General features: G+C 43.0%; 1 protein-coding gene and 1 pseudogene across 3 annotated transcripts; one reads left to right on the forward strand and one right to left on the reverse strand.

Annotated features, from left to right (window-relative positions):
* Nucleotides 1–4,626: 4,626 nt before the first annotated feature.
* LOC148727517 (profilin pseudogene) lies at nucleotides 4,627–8,316 on the forward strand (annotated as a pseudogene).
* Nucleotides 8,317–12,317: 4,001 nt separating this feature from the next.
* Nucleotides 12,318–15,240, reverse strand: LOC111324288 (uncharacterized). 3 transcript variants are annotated; one of them, XM_088726746.1, is made up of 3 exons: nucleotides 15,083–15,240; nucleotides 14,245–14,343; nucleotides 12,318–13,485 (listed from the first exon to the last, which is right to left on the reverse strand). In XM_088726746.1, exons 2-3 carry the CDS (start codon nucleotides 14,312–14,314, stop codon nucleotides 12,461–12,463), a joined length of 1,095 nt encoding a protein of 364 aa, XP_088582872.1. In that variant the 5' UTR covers nucleotides 14,315–14,343; nucleotides 15,083–15,240; the 3' UTR covers nucleotides 12,318–12,460. The 3 variants fall into 3 exon arrangements, with proteins under 3 accessions (XP_088582872.1, XP_088582873.1, XP_088582874.1); XM_088726747.1 differs by lacking the exon at nucleotides 15,083–15,240 and adding an exon at nucleotides 14,918–15,070; XM_088726748.1 differs by lacking the exons at nucleotides 14,245–14,343; nucleotides 15,083–15,240 and adding an exon at nucleotides 14,035–14,130.
* Between the last annotated feature and the right edge of the window lie 826 nt (nucleotides 15,241–16,066).

Genomic DNA, 16,066 nt, shown 5'->3' on the forward strand with positions numbered 1-16,066 from the left:
GACATTTAATAAAGTTTTCTGGATTCTTACAAACAACGAATATATTTATTCAGACCAATGAATGGGAAAAAACATCAATTTTGCAAATAAATTGATGCTTCGTCGACAATCTTTGTTGTATTTTATTGCAGTTTTATCTAAAGCTGTTTGCACGAGGCTAACAATAGCTGTCAGATTTAAACCTTCACCATCAGGTTTCTGTTCCTATTCTCGAGCAGCGTTTAATTAAGTCAATACCCAACAAGTCCTTAACCGAAAAACTACTTTGTATGCCGCTTTTCTGCTTCTAAATCCACTCTTTCGACTTCCGAGGAGATATCGATTTGCCCATCCCGTTCATCGGACTTTTGTGCTGCGACTGATTCCTTTGCGTCGACCAAATTTGATAATACTCAAGGCTCTTTTTGCTATTAGCACCCACTTCTACTTTCTCCTTCTGAAAGGCATCTGCCGTTTCTGATCCTATAAGTTTTGCCGTTTGCAATGCAGGATCAGGACTGTTTTCTGTCTCCACAGCTAGGATTGAAGCATCACCGCGACTCAACCTATCCTCAGGTCGATTCTTTTGAAATTCCTTAGCGCTATCGATTTCCTCGCAGTCATGTTCATCGTGCGCATGCTCTTCTCCTGAAGTGGCTTTCTTTGCGTCGATGGGTTCTGATGATTTTTTTGCCTCTAGAGTTTCCATTCCCTCGATCTTAGCCAGATGTAATTTAGGATCATCTTTAGTTTTCGGGAACTTCGTTTTATGGCGAGTCCACTCGACCCACGGTAGGTCATTGCCAGATAGTAATGCACGATCTGTTTCTTGCTCAGTCGTCTCAGTCGGGATTGTACCATCACGGGAAACCAACTCGTCCCGCGGGAGGTCATCGCCAGGGTGATTCCCTTCCGATCCCAATTTTGCGATCTTGTTCCAATCAGAACCAATTTCAATCTTCTTTTTAGTAAGTACATCTGAACTTTGCGGCCGTTTGAACCCAGCCATCAACGATAGAAAATCTTCTTCCGCCACATCAGCATCACCGCGAGTCAATTTGTCACGCGGGATATCATCGCCAGACTGACTGCTGGTTTGCGATTCCTTTATGTCGGTGGTTTCTGATAACTCAGCGATCTTGTGACTATCAGAAGAAAACTCAGCCCACTGACGTACTCGATGATTATCTTTCGTCTGGATCTCAGTATCATTGCTAGGCCACTTGTACGGCGGGAGTTGCAACTTATCGCCGAGTTGGTCAGGAATAGAATCCCCTGGTAAGGAGAATGAAAACAGAACGGTACCTCAAACAATGTAAAATCCTGTTTCATCAGGTTCCAAGACACCAATTGCAAGCAAGGGATTCTCGACCATGAATGGTACGTGTCACAATTTTCAAATGATTTGAGAGGCGGAAGATACATGAAATCATGTTTTAGGTACTTTTGGGGCATGAACCATCATTCAAGGTTTCAAGCCTGTTGCTATTTTATTTGCCTGAGCCACGCAATTCTCTCTTCAGTCACGTTGATACAAAAATTCAACTCACAAGTCCTTCGCCAGATAAAAGTTCATTTCATTTCAGTCCTGGGCAAGATTTTAGCACAGCCCCTTACTTTGTTTTGCATGCAGTTCATAGATAAAGAAAACAACGGCGAAAACAAAAAATTGAGCCGGTTTAGGACTAAGGGTTTGTTTTCGAATGGTGTGAAGCTATATGATAGACGGAAATCTTTACCAATCATGTCTTGCCAGTCATATCTAAAGCTTCGACTGCTACTCGTACACTATTCCTGGGATGGAGAAATTATAACCCCCGTTTATATCAAATGAGAGCAATGTTATTCTTTCAGAGACAACCTCGGTGCTGTGTCCCTGCAACTAAAATGTCTCCTAGTTTGATATACCATAGAATTGGTAATAAAGAGATTAAGAAATATATCGCAAGGCGGCAAAAGGCAAGAATTGAAAATTATGCGAATAGTTCGGTTGCACTTGTTGAAAAAGATTACTTTTTATATATCTCTGTCAGTCATTTAAGAATTGAAATTAAAGAACGTAAACGTGGAATATGCTGTTCGCATTCGCGATAAACGTAATATTTCATGATTTATCTAACGATTTAATCACCTCACCAGCATTTCGTTGTCGAATCCCTGTTGGTAAGCCATTGCCTTGTTTTCCCACCACAAGTAGCAGAAAGCTAACAAAGGTGATTCTTGAAACGGAAAACATCTTCAATGTTTTGTACAAAACAAGCACCACACAAGCATCCAGGATGAACTGAAAACCTGTTTTACGTAAACTGCCTCTTGGTCTTCACGTGTTTTTATATTGGAGTTAATTAACAATCTTATTGGTCGATAAAAAGCGTGCATTTTCCCCACGCTTGCTTTGTTAGAATTGTCTCACACTAGAAACTATGTGTTTTCCTTGTGATTAAAACAAAAACAAAAACCAAACCAAACCTAATCTCCTCAGTATAATCTCTACTTATAAAGTTAGGTGGTGGCTAAGTACAGTTTTTCTAAGCTATGACCGGATATATTCACCACTGAAAGAAATAACGTTACTCCACCCTGTATACAGTAGAATGATTTTCACCGACAGTTAACTTCAAAGTAGCACGCAGAGCATGTTGTTATTAAGATAGAATGGCAAAACAGCCAATAGCGGCAAAAATGGCCAAACCGCCACTAGTAGCTAAAGTTCACAAAACACAACTCACAAGAATAGCAAAACGACGACTACTACTAATACCCAAACGGCCACTGGTGGCCAAAAGGCCCAAACGGGCACTAGTGGACAAAATGCGCAAACGGCTACTAGTGTCGAAAAAGGCCAAACTCCCACTAGTGGCCAGAATGCCCAAACGGTTACTAGTGGCCAAAATTTTCAAATGGCCATTAGTTGCCAAAATGCCTAAACGGCCAGTCGGCCACTTTTGGCCAATATGCTTAAACGGTTACTAGTCGCCAAAATACCCAAACGGCCAGTAGCGGCCAAAATGCCCAAACGGTCAATACTGGCCAGAATGCCCAATCGGCCACTAGTGGCCAAAATGGCCAAACGGCCACTAGTGGCCAAAATGCCCAAACGGCCACTAGTGGCCAAAATAGCGAAACGGCCACTCGTGGCCAAAATGGTTAGATGGCCACTAGTGACCATAATAGCCAAACGGCCACTAGTGGCCAAAATGCTGAAACGGCCACTAGTGGCCAAATTGCCCAAACGGCCACTAGTGGTCGAAATGGCCAAACGGCCACTAGTGGCCAAAATGGCGAAAAGGCCACTAGTGGTGAAAATAGGGAAACGGCCACTGGCGACCAAAATGGCCAGACGGCCACGAGGATCAATTTCCCTCGAGGTCTACTTCAACCCCAAACACGCAAATCTTCCTCTAAATTTATTGGCAAGGTCCTCTAAAATGATAAAGAATAGCGTTTTTTCTTTAATTGTGATAATATAATGTGCTATTTAAGGAAAAAGCTAAGTAAATTTTCAAGTGCGAGGCGATCGTCCGAGGTGATGTGCAAGGCATCGCAACATTGGTAGGGGAAAGACTGGGGAAGACATTGACCATTACGCGCAGAGTCTGGGATCTAGCGATGTTTACGATCTACACGCAAGACAAAAGTAAAATGCCAGAAGATGAAAGGCTTACGCCTTCTTTATTGGTATTATCATTATAATTTAAACTTTCTTGTTTTTTAATCAACTGCGAGCTTCAAGCAAACTAATTATAAATAGTTTCTTTCAATTTTTCTACCGTAGCCAGCGGGCTATTAAACGTGGCTTTTTACCAGCCCGACCAAATTCTCACTAGCCTCGAGCTACCGGGCTAGCGAAGATGTCGAATCCTGTACTAGTGGTCATAATAGCCAAACGGTCACTAGTGGCCAAAATGCTGAAACGGCCACTAGTGGCAGAATTGCCCAAACGGCCACTAGGGGCCAAAATGCTGAAACGGCCACTAGTGGCAGAATTGTCCAAACGGCCACTAGTGGCCGAAACGGCCAAACGGCCACCGAGTGGCCAAAATTGCGAAAAGGCAATTAGTGGTGAAAATTGCCAAACAGTCACTAGTGGCCAAAATGTCCAGACGGCTACTAGTGGCCAAAATGCCCAAACGGCCACTAAGGAAATCAAGGATATAAGTACCGGGGTAAGTAATATACCCCGGTAAGTAGGTCTAGACCGAGTTTGGAACGAGGCAAATTTTAGTGGGATCGTCCCTGTGAGGGAGGAATCAACCTGAACAACCTTGATCATGCCACAAAATGCTCCCTGACACTTAAAGAGTTTGTAAATAACTATTGGCCTTAATAACTTGTAATAATCTATATAATTCGCCATCGTAGGCTTATTGTTAACGGAACATGGGCAAAGCTAAGCGTTATTTATTTTAATGTTTATATTGTATAAATATATATATATTTGTGAGTGTATGTTTTTAATATTTTAGATGCACAGCTTCATTGTAAATAAGTGACTTAGCTTTATGGATTCTGTGCCTAATAAAGTATCTATCTATCTATCTGTCCATCTATCTAGTTAGAGCTCTAATGAAATAAATAACATGATGACCTGCTGATGGAATTCAAGAGAAGAAGTAAAGCGTTGGAGTGACTGCAGTATACCCCGCCATGTCGAGTCCGTTACCGAAAAGAGCTGGCTACGCGGTACGCAGCACGTGGAAAGAATTAAATTCAAGATGGCTATAGGGGAATCCTTGTTTACAATATTTGCCCCATTAGCATAAGCAATTCAGTTTCTGATGGAGCTAGAAATAAATCAGTTCTGAATATCGAAAGGTCAAAGTACGATTAACTCGGCCAATGAATACGAGCCTGATGCATTGAATACTTTTTGTGCAACACGGGTTTAAAAACTCAAAATTTTACATAGAATGTATGAGTTCATTAGCGCTTTTGCCACCCAGAAATTTTGCAGTTTTTGATGGACTATTTCTCCTTGAATATTACACCCAAAGAGCTAAAACTTTCACCATGTACTGAGGTTTTCTAGCTCTTTAGCTGCCTGAAGTCAATTTGTATCTAACATGCTTCCTTCTTTACGCAAAGCCGTATGCAAATGAGCAGAAATGTAAACAATGACGTCAGCATGAATCCGCCTATAAAGAGGTGGCTAAGCGGTGATTGAAAATACGGAGTATTGTGCATTCCTGCTTCTATCGGTGCGCAGTACGCTGTGATAAATAAGGTAAGTCAGAGGATTTTACTTTCTTCGTTATCTGAGCTCGAAAGACTTGGTTCAAAGCCTGGAGTAACTGCAGAGTACTCCGCCACCTCGAGTCTGTTCCGTTATTGAATGGGTGCAGGATCTAACAGTAGATCACTATCGTTAACGTTCTGGGTGATATTTTTAAAGCGAACGTTTATCCGTGAAAATATCATACAGTATACGTTTCTGAAATCTGTATTGGCTGTTGATATGAGATTGTAGTATAATAGTCCATTTTACAGTTGCGTACTTGGTTGTATTGGCTGTTGATATGAGATTGTAGTATAATAGTCCATTTTACAGTTGCGTACTTGGTTGTATTGGCTGTTGATATGAGATTGTAGTATAATAGTCCATTTTACAGTTGCGTACTTGGTTGCCAAAAGAAAGAGAGGGAGACGTCAGCACACCTGGCGATGTACGAGAATTGCCGAGTTAGAGAGGAAACATCTCACGTGGAATGAGGCAAAGGGCACTGCACAAAATAGGGTTAGGTGGCGCGCTCTAGTTGACGACGTATGTTCCACTAGGAACGAAGAGGAATAAAGAAGAATAAGAAGAAGACTTGGTTGCCAAGTCTTTGAACAGGAGCGAGGCTAAGGGTGACCTTGATAGGATACAAACGTTGCTGCTTTTCTAATGTAAATTTCTTTGTTACCATGGTAACTAGATACTCGTCTCGATCACAACAAGGTCACCCTCAGCCTCAGAGTCAAGTGGAAAGTTGTTGGCTACGGGTAACCTTGCCATCAGAAAGACGCTGCTGTTGTTCAAATGGAAAGTACATGCTAAAAATATACTGGTCTCTACGTATGATGCACGATCTTCGCAGTAGATAGCGCTATTTATGCAATAGCGAAAATCAGACCTGAAAAAAATCAGGCCCGTACGGGACTCGAACCACTGACCTCTGCGATACTAGTGCAGCGCTCTACTAATTGAGCTAACAAGCCAACTGGGAGCAGGCCGTTAAGTTGATTCGTAATAAATAGCTCAATTGGTAGAGCGCTGCACTAGTATCGCAGAGGTCAGTGGTTCGAATCCCGTACAGGCCTGATTTCTTTTCAGGTCTGATTTTTGCTGTTGCATAAATAGCGCTCTCTACTGCGAGGATCGTGCATCATACGTATTTAATACCGCAGTTAAAAATATATGAACTTCATATATACATTGTATCTGATTTATCATCACGGGTTTATTACGAATCAACTTAACGGCCTCATCATCATCATCATCATCATCATAAACTTTATTTCATCTCGAATTTTAGAGTAGCTTGTTGGAGCTAATATCTTCGAGAAACATAAAATGGAGATTATCTATATATATATTCATACATATATCTGTACAAGATCTAAAAAAACTAACTATACTAAAATATACTAAAATACACAGTATTTAGAAATATAATTATGTAACATATCAGTAGAAATTAACAGAAAAGTGAAGATAAGCGGGAACGACTATACAAAGATACGGCCTTGGATTATCTTTCTAAAGTCTTTAAATGCACTCATGCGGATATAGTCAGGCAGTGTATTCCATAGCTTAGCTGAGAAGTATGAAAATGAATTAAGGCCATAACTAGTTGTTCTAGGTTTTCTAAGTGACAGTATGTTATTACCGTGAAGATTATAAGAAGAGGACCGAAGTGAAAACATACGTCTCATATAAGCTGGAAAATGAGTGAAAAACAGGCTCTTGTACAATAAAATAAGGAAATTCTGGATACGCCCATTACATAAGGAACTAGTGTTGACCTTAGTCAGAAGGCTATCATATGGCGACAAGTAATCCCTAAGTACAAATCTAAGTATTCTCTTATTCAGCGCCTCTAGTTCATCCGTATTCCGCGCCCCGCAAAAGTGCCAAACTGAGGAACAATAATTAAAATGCGGTAAAATGTAAGCTTTGTAAAACGTAAGTAAGGTGTCCCTCGATATCAGTTTTCGAAATCGTAATATAACATTAAATTGATTATTGATCTTTCTGCATATGTTGGATATGTGACTAGAGAAATCGAGCTTATCATCTATTTCCATTCCGAATATCTCTAATGTGTCCTTTACTGGGAAGGAAAAACTATAGTCCGTTTCGCCAAGAACGAGACCCTGGTTCTTGCTCTCGTTGACTAACATCCCATTTTCCTGGTACCAATGATTGGCTAACTTGACATTGGGAGATATGCATGCGTCTACTGTCGCTGGGTCGACGTGGGAATAGTATATCTCATGATCATCGGCGTAAGCATTCAGCCTGGCGCTCTTGACGTAAAACAAGAGATCGTTGATAAAGAAGTTGAATAGCATTGGACCTAACACACTCCCCTGCGGGACCCCATGTTCAACACTTTTCCAGGTGGAGAAGGTGCCTTCAAGTAGGTCACAGGGTAGGCCACCAAGTAGGCCACAGGGTAGTTAGATACAAATGAATGTACCAAAATAGCAAGCTGTTTCAAGAACAAGGATTTTTCACCATTTATGTCAAGTGGTATTCTTGCAGAGGGAACGAAGTATCAATTCTTGCGTGTGCAAGACGACAAGTTAGTTCTGGGAAAGAAAAAAGAGCAGGGAGCTATCTCCTTGCAGTGTTCCAAGACAGTAGTTGTCATTGGCCATTTTCCATAAGGAGGGCAGCAGGGCAACCTCAACAAAGGTGTTGGAGTAATTGCAGAGTACCTTGAAAGCTTAGGCATGTAATGCAACTTTAATTTCTAACTAGCACTGTGCAGTATGTGGTTAAAATCTGTTCTTTGATTCTCAACCACATTACCTAATTATTATTTTTGTTGTTGTTTTCATTGAGGCCTTGCTGTAGACAAACTGGAGTTTTATGAAAAAATGAACTGTTTTGTAGTGTTGTGGTGATGATGATGATTGCAATTAAAAGGCCATCCTTTTAACAGGTTTCAAGTTGACAAAATATTTCATTGTAATTATGTCTTGAGAAACTAGCAAATAAACTAGCTTGGTTGATTTATGTAGTTGTTTTAAGAAGTGTACCTGATATATTTTGGAAAGGGATACACAGCCTAAGTACTTGTCTCAGGAACTTGCTCTTCAATTCTAATAGATCGAATTCTTTGTGCTTTTTATTGTGTGAAGCACTGGTATTGCGACTATTTAAATGCTAGCTAACAAAAACATGCAATGTATGTTTCAAGAAACCCACTCAGACCCTCCCCTCCCTGCCAATGCACACAAATCCCCTACCCATGGTGGGCTGGAGGGAAGCTGTACTCTACAAAATGTTTTCTGAATTTTCAACTTGAGCAACTAACCGCCCTTGAGAGGACGAGGAAGTTATTTTATGAAACAAAACAAGAGTGGAACCTCGAAAGATGCGAGCTAGATATGCTGTATTTCCTCGAATAAGCCCCTACTCCGTAGGCCACAATGTCAAACAAAGACCCCTCTCCTCCCTCAACTTCTTAAAGAGAAGGAACAGAGGAATACATATTTCTATTGCTACTTTAATTACAACTTTTCAAGCTTCATCTACAGTGGAATCAGCAAACAAGAGTAGGTTTTTTTTTCGTTGAAGTCACTTCCAGGTACGTAGTTGTTACTCTGCGCTTCCAATGTTCGGTTAAGTGCGTCACTTGATCTTTAAGAACGTGTCTGTAAGAATCAAACATCTTGGGAAATAAAAATTTTCAACCCCCCTTCAAATTTTGCATGCAGTTAGGCACTTGGGGGTATGCACAAAAATGCCCCTTTTAGAGGTTGGAGCACTCTCGTTGCCATGGTAACAACGGCTGCTTGTTCGAGGCCAGGGGCCTCATTTTCATACAAAAACATCGTAAAAAAAGTGTAAAATGTTTATTTCTCTATCTCAAGCTAAATACAACATTGCAGATTGGTACTTCTAGCATACATAGTGACATCATTTGAAGGGGGGTTGAAAATTTTCATTAGGTGCGTCACTTGATCTTTAAGAACGAGTCTGTAAGAATCAAACATCTTGGGAAATGAAAATTTTCAATCCCCTTCAAATTTTGCATGCAGTTAGGCACTTAATGGAGATGCACAAAAATGCCCTTTTTAAAGGTTGCAGCACTCTTGTTGCCAACGTAACAACGGCTGCTTATTTGAGGCCTCGGGCCTCATTTTTATACAAAAACATCGTAAAAATAGTGTAAAATGTTTACCTCTCTATCTCGAGCTAAATACATTACAGATTGGTACTTCTAGCATACATAATGACATCATTTATCTTTACTTTGATACATTAAATTTTCCCTGGGAGTGAATGTAAGCACATCAATAGGTTATCTATCTCGATACAGTTTCGGTCATTTGCTGTAGGGTAAGACAGGGAAAACGTTTGTCTAAATTTCTCCAAAAGTACACCGATTCTGGAACTGAAACTACGCACTTAGTTGGTCATAATATTCTAGTTTTTAAATATGTAACCATCTCTGCGGGCCGGCCTCCACTTTTCATAGTGGCAATTCGCGAACGAAGCTCAAAAATCAGGCATTACATAAATTGCAGTGTTTCCATCTAATGTTCTCAACAACAACCCTTTCAGACAAATGAAAAGTACAAGACTTTGAAAGAATGTTATCTTATGAGCAATATCCCGAAGAGAAATCTCGCCTCTAGCTTTAATATTTACAAAAATGTGATCAACCTTCGTGGAGGACTACTCGACGTAACTACAAACATGTACCTTAAATTGTGTGCATATCATCCAGATTCCGAGTACTGTACCTTCTTTCATGGGAATTTGAGCAATCTGAAATCCTCTGAGGATACACTGTTATACCTGTCTGTCATTTGAAACATGTTAAAGCTGGCTGATCTACACGAAACTATCCGTAACACCGGTCATTTGACATAAAAAAGTACGTGGTCGATGGCGTGACGCTGGATTTCTCCATGAAGTTTCAATCAGGTCGCTCCAAAGAAGACGAGATATGGACATTTTTCGACATTTCAGCAGTTTTCCTCGCATTCTGAAGAAAAAACAACAAAAAAAGGAGGGGAAAACTGTTGTATCTTAGGAAATTCAAGGACGAAATTATAAACAAACCCGCAATGAACATGAACATTCCAAGATCTTTTTATTCCTGTTCTTTTCTGCGCAGGCGCATCCAAGTACACGTAACACAACCATGACGTAACTTAATACAATGTAACACAAGTATAACAAAACAAGATCACGATATGACAAAAACCTTGATTGAAAGCTCATAAACAATGAGATTATAAATCGCAACTTATCAGCAGTAATACGGCCACGTTAAAAGGCAGACTGCAAACCGTGCAGACTCTGCAGACCGGGGTGTGGACAAAACGTGGCCTAGGCCATGGCCTACCCTGTGGCCTACCCTATGGCCTACCCTGTGGCCTACCCTATGGCCTACCCTGTGGCCTACCCTGTGGCCTACCCTATGACCTACCCTATGGCCTACCCTGTGGACTACCCTGTGGCCTACCCTGTGGCCTACCCTATGACCTACCCTATGGCCGACCCTATGGCCTACCCTATGGCCTACCCTGTGGCCTACCCTATGGCCTACCCTATGGCCTACCCTATGGCCTACCCTGTGGCCTTCGCTATGGCCTACCCTATGGCCTACCCTATGGCCTACCCTCTGGCCTACCCTGTGGCCTACCCTATGGCCTACCCTATGGCCTACCCTGTGGCCTACCCTGTGGCCTACCCTGTGGCCTACCCTGTGGCCTACCCTATGGCCTACCCTATGGCCTACCCTGTGGCCTACCCTGTGGCCTACCCTGTGGCCTACCCTATGGCCTACCCTGTGGCCTACCCTGTGGCCTACCCTATGGCCTACCCTATGGCCTACCCTATGGCCTACCCTGTGGCCTACCCTGTGGCCTACCCTGTGGCCTACCCTATGGCCTACCCTGTGGCCTACCCTGTGGCCTACCCTGTGGCCTACCCTATGGCCTACCCTATGGCCTACCCTGTGGCCTACCCTGTGGCCTTCGCTGTGGCCTACCCTATGGCCTACCCTATGGCCTACCCTCTGGCCTACCCTGTGACCTACCCTATGGCCTACCCTGTGGCCTTCGCTATGGCCTACCCTATGGCCTACCCTATGGCCTACCCTCTGGCCTACCCTGTGGCCTACCCTATGGCCTACCCTGTGGCCTACCCTGTGGCCTACCCTGTGGCCTACCCTATGGCCTACCCTGTGGCCTACCCTGTGGCCTACCCTATGGCCTACCCTATGGCCTACCCTATGGCCTACCCTGTGGCCTTCGCTATGGCCTACCCTATGGCCTACCCTATGGCCTACCCTCTGGCCTACCCTGTGGCCTACCCTATGGCCTACCCTGTGGCCTTCGCTATGGCCTACCCTATGGCCTACCCTATGGCCTACCCTCTGGCCTACCCTGTGGCCTACCCTATGGCCTACCCTATGGCCTACCCTGTGGCCTACCCTGTGGCCTACCCTGTGGCCTACCCTGTGGCCTACCCTGTGGCCTACCCTGTGGCCTACCCTATGGCCTACCCTGTGGCCTACCCTGTGGCCTACCCTGTGGCCTACCCTATGGCCTACCCTGTGGCCTACCCTGTGGCCTACCGGTGGTCAGATTTTTAAAAGGATAGCATTGCTGGAAACCTTCATGGCCAGAAATCCGTGACAGTCAGCGGTTTGGAACGGGAGCTCATGTATGCGAAAAAACTTCCTTCGGATATGTCACGCAACAGCAGGTTTTTTTCTTGTACAATTTCGTGCCATTCTTTTAAAAGAGGATAGGGAATTTCCAAGGTTAAAATCGAACATTTTGTCCAGGATCTACCTTCATACTTTAAAGCATCACTTTTGTGAGCTAATTCCCATCTCTGTTCCGCTAAAATATCTTATTAGGTTTTTTCGCATTTTGTTTAGTGCGGAAGAAAACCCCAACAAGTTACAATAATGCAAATGATAGATGTCTCATAACGAGTTATTTTTCCATCCCTTTCATCAACCCCACAGTCAGAGCTATTTTACGCTATGTCATGACTTCTCAACCCAAATGATCGATGATGCGGATTTCGTGATTGACGCAAATGGACATAAAGGATCTAACCCATACTGAAGGGACCATAGCACAGAGAGAAAGAACAGTAGTTTGCTCCGAGTCAGGTTTTTAATATATTTGACCTCATTCTAGTAACAATCCTGTTATAAACGCTGAAACCATGACTATTCCAGTTACATTTAATGCGCAGACGATTACTAACCTAGACTCGTCTATATCTTTATTTTCAGATTTATGGCATTACTTCACGAATATTGTCCAAAATCCTGGACATATTTAGTGCTTGCCCTTTTATCGTCTGGTTCCCCGTCAGCCATTTTCTGTTTTTGGTATCATAGTAGCGATCCAGAACGTTCAAAGACCATGGTATGTTAGCGTTGTGCAGCTCGGCAACAAAGAAACGGGCAAAGTTGATGGCTTCCGATTCGGTTATCGAACCATTTGCGTTATCTTGCGGCATCCACGCTCCGAGATATGTCAGCAAACCGTTTTCCCCCTTTTGATAATCAGTTGCGTGTTTAATTGCAGTTTTGACATTGTTTTGGCCTCCAGAACTGCCGTCACTGCTCCAGTACTTCTGGGAACCAAGCACTTTGTTTGGACCAGAGGCATAAAGATGCCACTCAGCCATCATATATTTATCATTTTCATGGATTTTTGAATCAATTTTAGATAAGTCCTCGGCAGTTTTTCCGGGAGATCCCAAAATCAGAATACGCTGAGGGTTGTTCCCACCTGTACGTCGGATTTCGTGCGTCACGTTCATGGTCCATCGGTTATATTTCTCGGTATTCTGGCGAAGACTCTCGTCATTTTTGTTATTTCGTTTGCAAGTGTCTTTTCCCAGTTCTGTAAAAAGATTAAAACTCAGTCTATAGTCCTTGTCCTTTAACTGCCGTGCTACCGCTGTCCACCAATTCACGTAGGCTTTAAAGTCCTTTTCCATGGCGCAGGCCTCTGCTTGATGGTGAACCCAGGAGATGATTGGAATCACATCATGTTTCAGACAATGGTCGACAACGGTCGTCAGGTCGCTTAGAAACTGTTTGAATTTCACGGTAGAGTAGTCATAAGAGTAGAGATCTGCCCTGCATCGAAGTCTTAAGTTGCTAAAGCCTTTCTCGTGGACGTCTCTGATGTTCTGTTCCGAGTACTTTTTCATCGGCGTCTTCGTTTTGAACCAATTCGTAGAAAATCCTGCTCTGATAATCCCTGCTTGGTACTGTTCCGGGGTAATTGGATCATTTACGTTCACTACTGCAAAAAAAAATTAAATCGACCAAAAATATTAGAACGAACATTGTCGAATGTCTGGTTTACAACAGAGTTCGTTCAACAAGCGAAAATAAACAACGATCCAAAATTTTGACATTTCAATTCTATATCATAAGAAGACCAATGATATTAGTCGAAATGACAATTGGAAAAACAGTTTCATCGAATCTCGAAAAGTATCCCAAAACAGACGAAAATATTCAATTTGGTCTAGAGATTTGGTCTCAAGCATCGGAGCGCTGAATCCGCAGGGCTAAGGTTTGATTCTTTGTAAGGATTTGAATTTTTTTTTGTTACACGCTCATGACACACACAAAAAAACAAAACGTCTAGACAACGAGGAGTCCCTCTTTTCGGCGAAGTCCTTAACGCGAGTAAAAACATTAGTGAAAAAAAATTGATGTTAGTTTGCCGCGGGAAGCTATTAGAGTAAGCTCCCGCGGTGCATCGACTTCACTCCAAGGGATGCCTTCTAATTAAATCATGGCTACCAGTTTCTAGCAAAGAAAAGGTGGAGCTTCATCTCTTTACCAGTAGTTTTAAGCAATTCGTTAAAGGTCTTTCATTTCTAACGAATAACTAACAAAATTTGAAATTTACATCGCGACCTTAAACTGCAACTGTGCGCAATTTTATTAATCGTTTTCGTGAGCCAATGATTCTCTTTCAGATATTTACGTGATGGAATACAAAGTAAACTCTTCACATCACATTTTAATTAAAAATTGTCTTTGGACCCACCTGTTTCCCCGGTTATGAAAACCATAAACGGCAGGAAAGCTGAACTTAACAGGACCAATGATCTGAACATTTCGTCTCCTTTAGTTGATTTGTTTCGATCTGTATAAAGGAATTTAAAAACTACATTTAGGGCTTTGTGTCCGAGAAAAAAACGTCGTTTACTGAGTTCCGGGATTCCTGAGTGAAGTAACAATTATTATAACATACGGCGCAGATTGATATTTCCTTAAAGTATACTTCAATAGAAGATTTTAATATAAAAATCGTACAATTTCAGAAATTCCATCACAAACCTACGAAATTTTCTGGCCGTAAATTCTAGTGATGTAAAATTAAAGCATGTCAAAGTCTCGTGTATGCAGGAAATTCGTTCATTTTTGCTTCCTATTTGCAAATTTACAATTCTACGAATAAAGATTTGATCTCGAAACGGCTTGGTCGGTTTTGCTTTGTTTTTCATTCATAGTTTTTGGGTAGATCGCGATTACCTCGGAAACCCGACAAAATAATGATAAAACACTTTCTTCAAACACAAGTTGTGTCTGATGTGTTCATGCATGCGGCTTTTGGCTGTGCGTATACAGTTATCGAGTTTGCATGCATTTTGGAAGTTTAGAGAGCACTCAAGGAGCTAAACTTGTTCTCGACTGCACCTGGATATGCGTTTTCTTACCTGGATATGTATGCTCTCTGATATAACGCGGTTCATTACATTTTTACACCAGCACTCCACTATATGTTACGAACTGACAGCCTGCATCATAAAGCCGCCGTTTTGCATATCCTCTGCGACCACGCAATATTATTGGCCCCTCCTCTCCCCTCCCCGTTAACCTACCGTTATGGTTGAGTGCTGTAATATTTGCAGTGTTTCGTTCCCTCGGACGTTGGAAATCGTGTTAGCGACCTCTTAGTATACCCCGCCTTTTCAGAGACAGATAACTGTGCAACAGCGTATTCGTTCGACTCTTACTGATCTTATTTATATGTTCTTTAAAATTTGACCACCGGTAGGCCATATGGTAGGTCATAGGGTAGGCCACAGGGTAGGCCACAGGGTAAGCCATATGGTAGGCCACAGGGTAGGCCACAGTGTAAGCCACAGGGTAGGCCACAGGGTAGGCCACAGTGTAAGCCACAGGATAGGCCACAGGGTAGGCCACAGGGTAGGCCACAGTGTAGGCCACAGTGTAGGCCACAGGGTAGGCCACATGATAGGCCACAGGGTAGGCCACAGGGTAGGCCGCCTATCTTGAACTCTCTGAGATCTACCAGAGAGATAGTTCCTGAGTAGAGCGCCACTGTTCTTTAAAATCTGACCACCGGTAGGCCATAGGGTAGGCCATAGGGTAGGCCACAGGGTAGGCCACAGGGTAGGCCATAGGGTAGGCCACAGGGTAGGCCACAGTGTAAGCCACAGGGTAGGCCACAGGGTAGGCCACAGGGTAGGCCACAGTGTAGGCCACAGGGTAGGCCACAGTGTAGGCCACAGGGTAGGCCACAGTGTAGGCCACAGGGTAGGCCACATGGTAGGCCACAGGGTAGGCCGCCTATCTTGAACTCTCTGAGATCTACCAGAGAGATAGTTCCTGAGTAGAGCGCCACTGTTCTTTAAAATCTGACCACCGGTAGGCCATAGGGTAGGCCATAGGGTAGGCCATAGGGTAGGCCACAGGGTAGGCCACAGGGTAGGCCATAGGGTAGGCCACAGGGTAGGCCACAGTGTAAGCCACAGGGTAGGCCACAGGGTAGGCCACAGGGTAGGCCACAGGGTAGGCCACAGTGTAGGCCACAGGGTAGGCCACATGGTAGGCCACAGGGT

The sequence above is a fragment of the Stylophora pistillata genome, chromosome 7 (assembly GCF_964205215.1).
Source record: "Stylophora pistillata chromosome 7, jaStyPist1.2, whole genome shotgun sequence".
NCBI lineage: Eukaryota > Metazoa > Cnidaria > Anthozoa > Scleractinia > Pocilloporidae > Stylophora > Stylophora pistillata.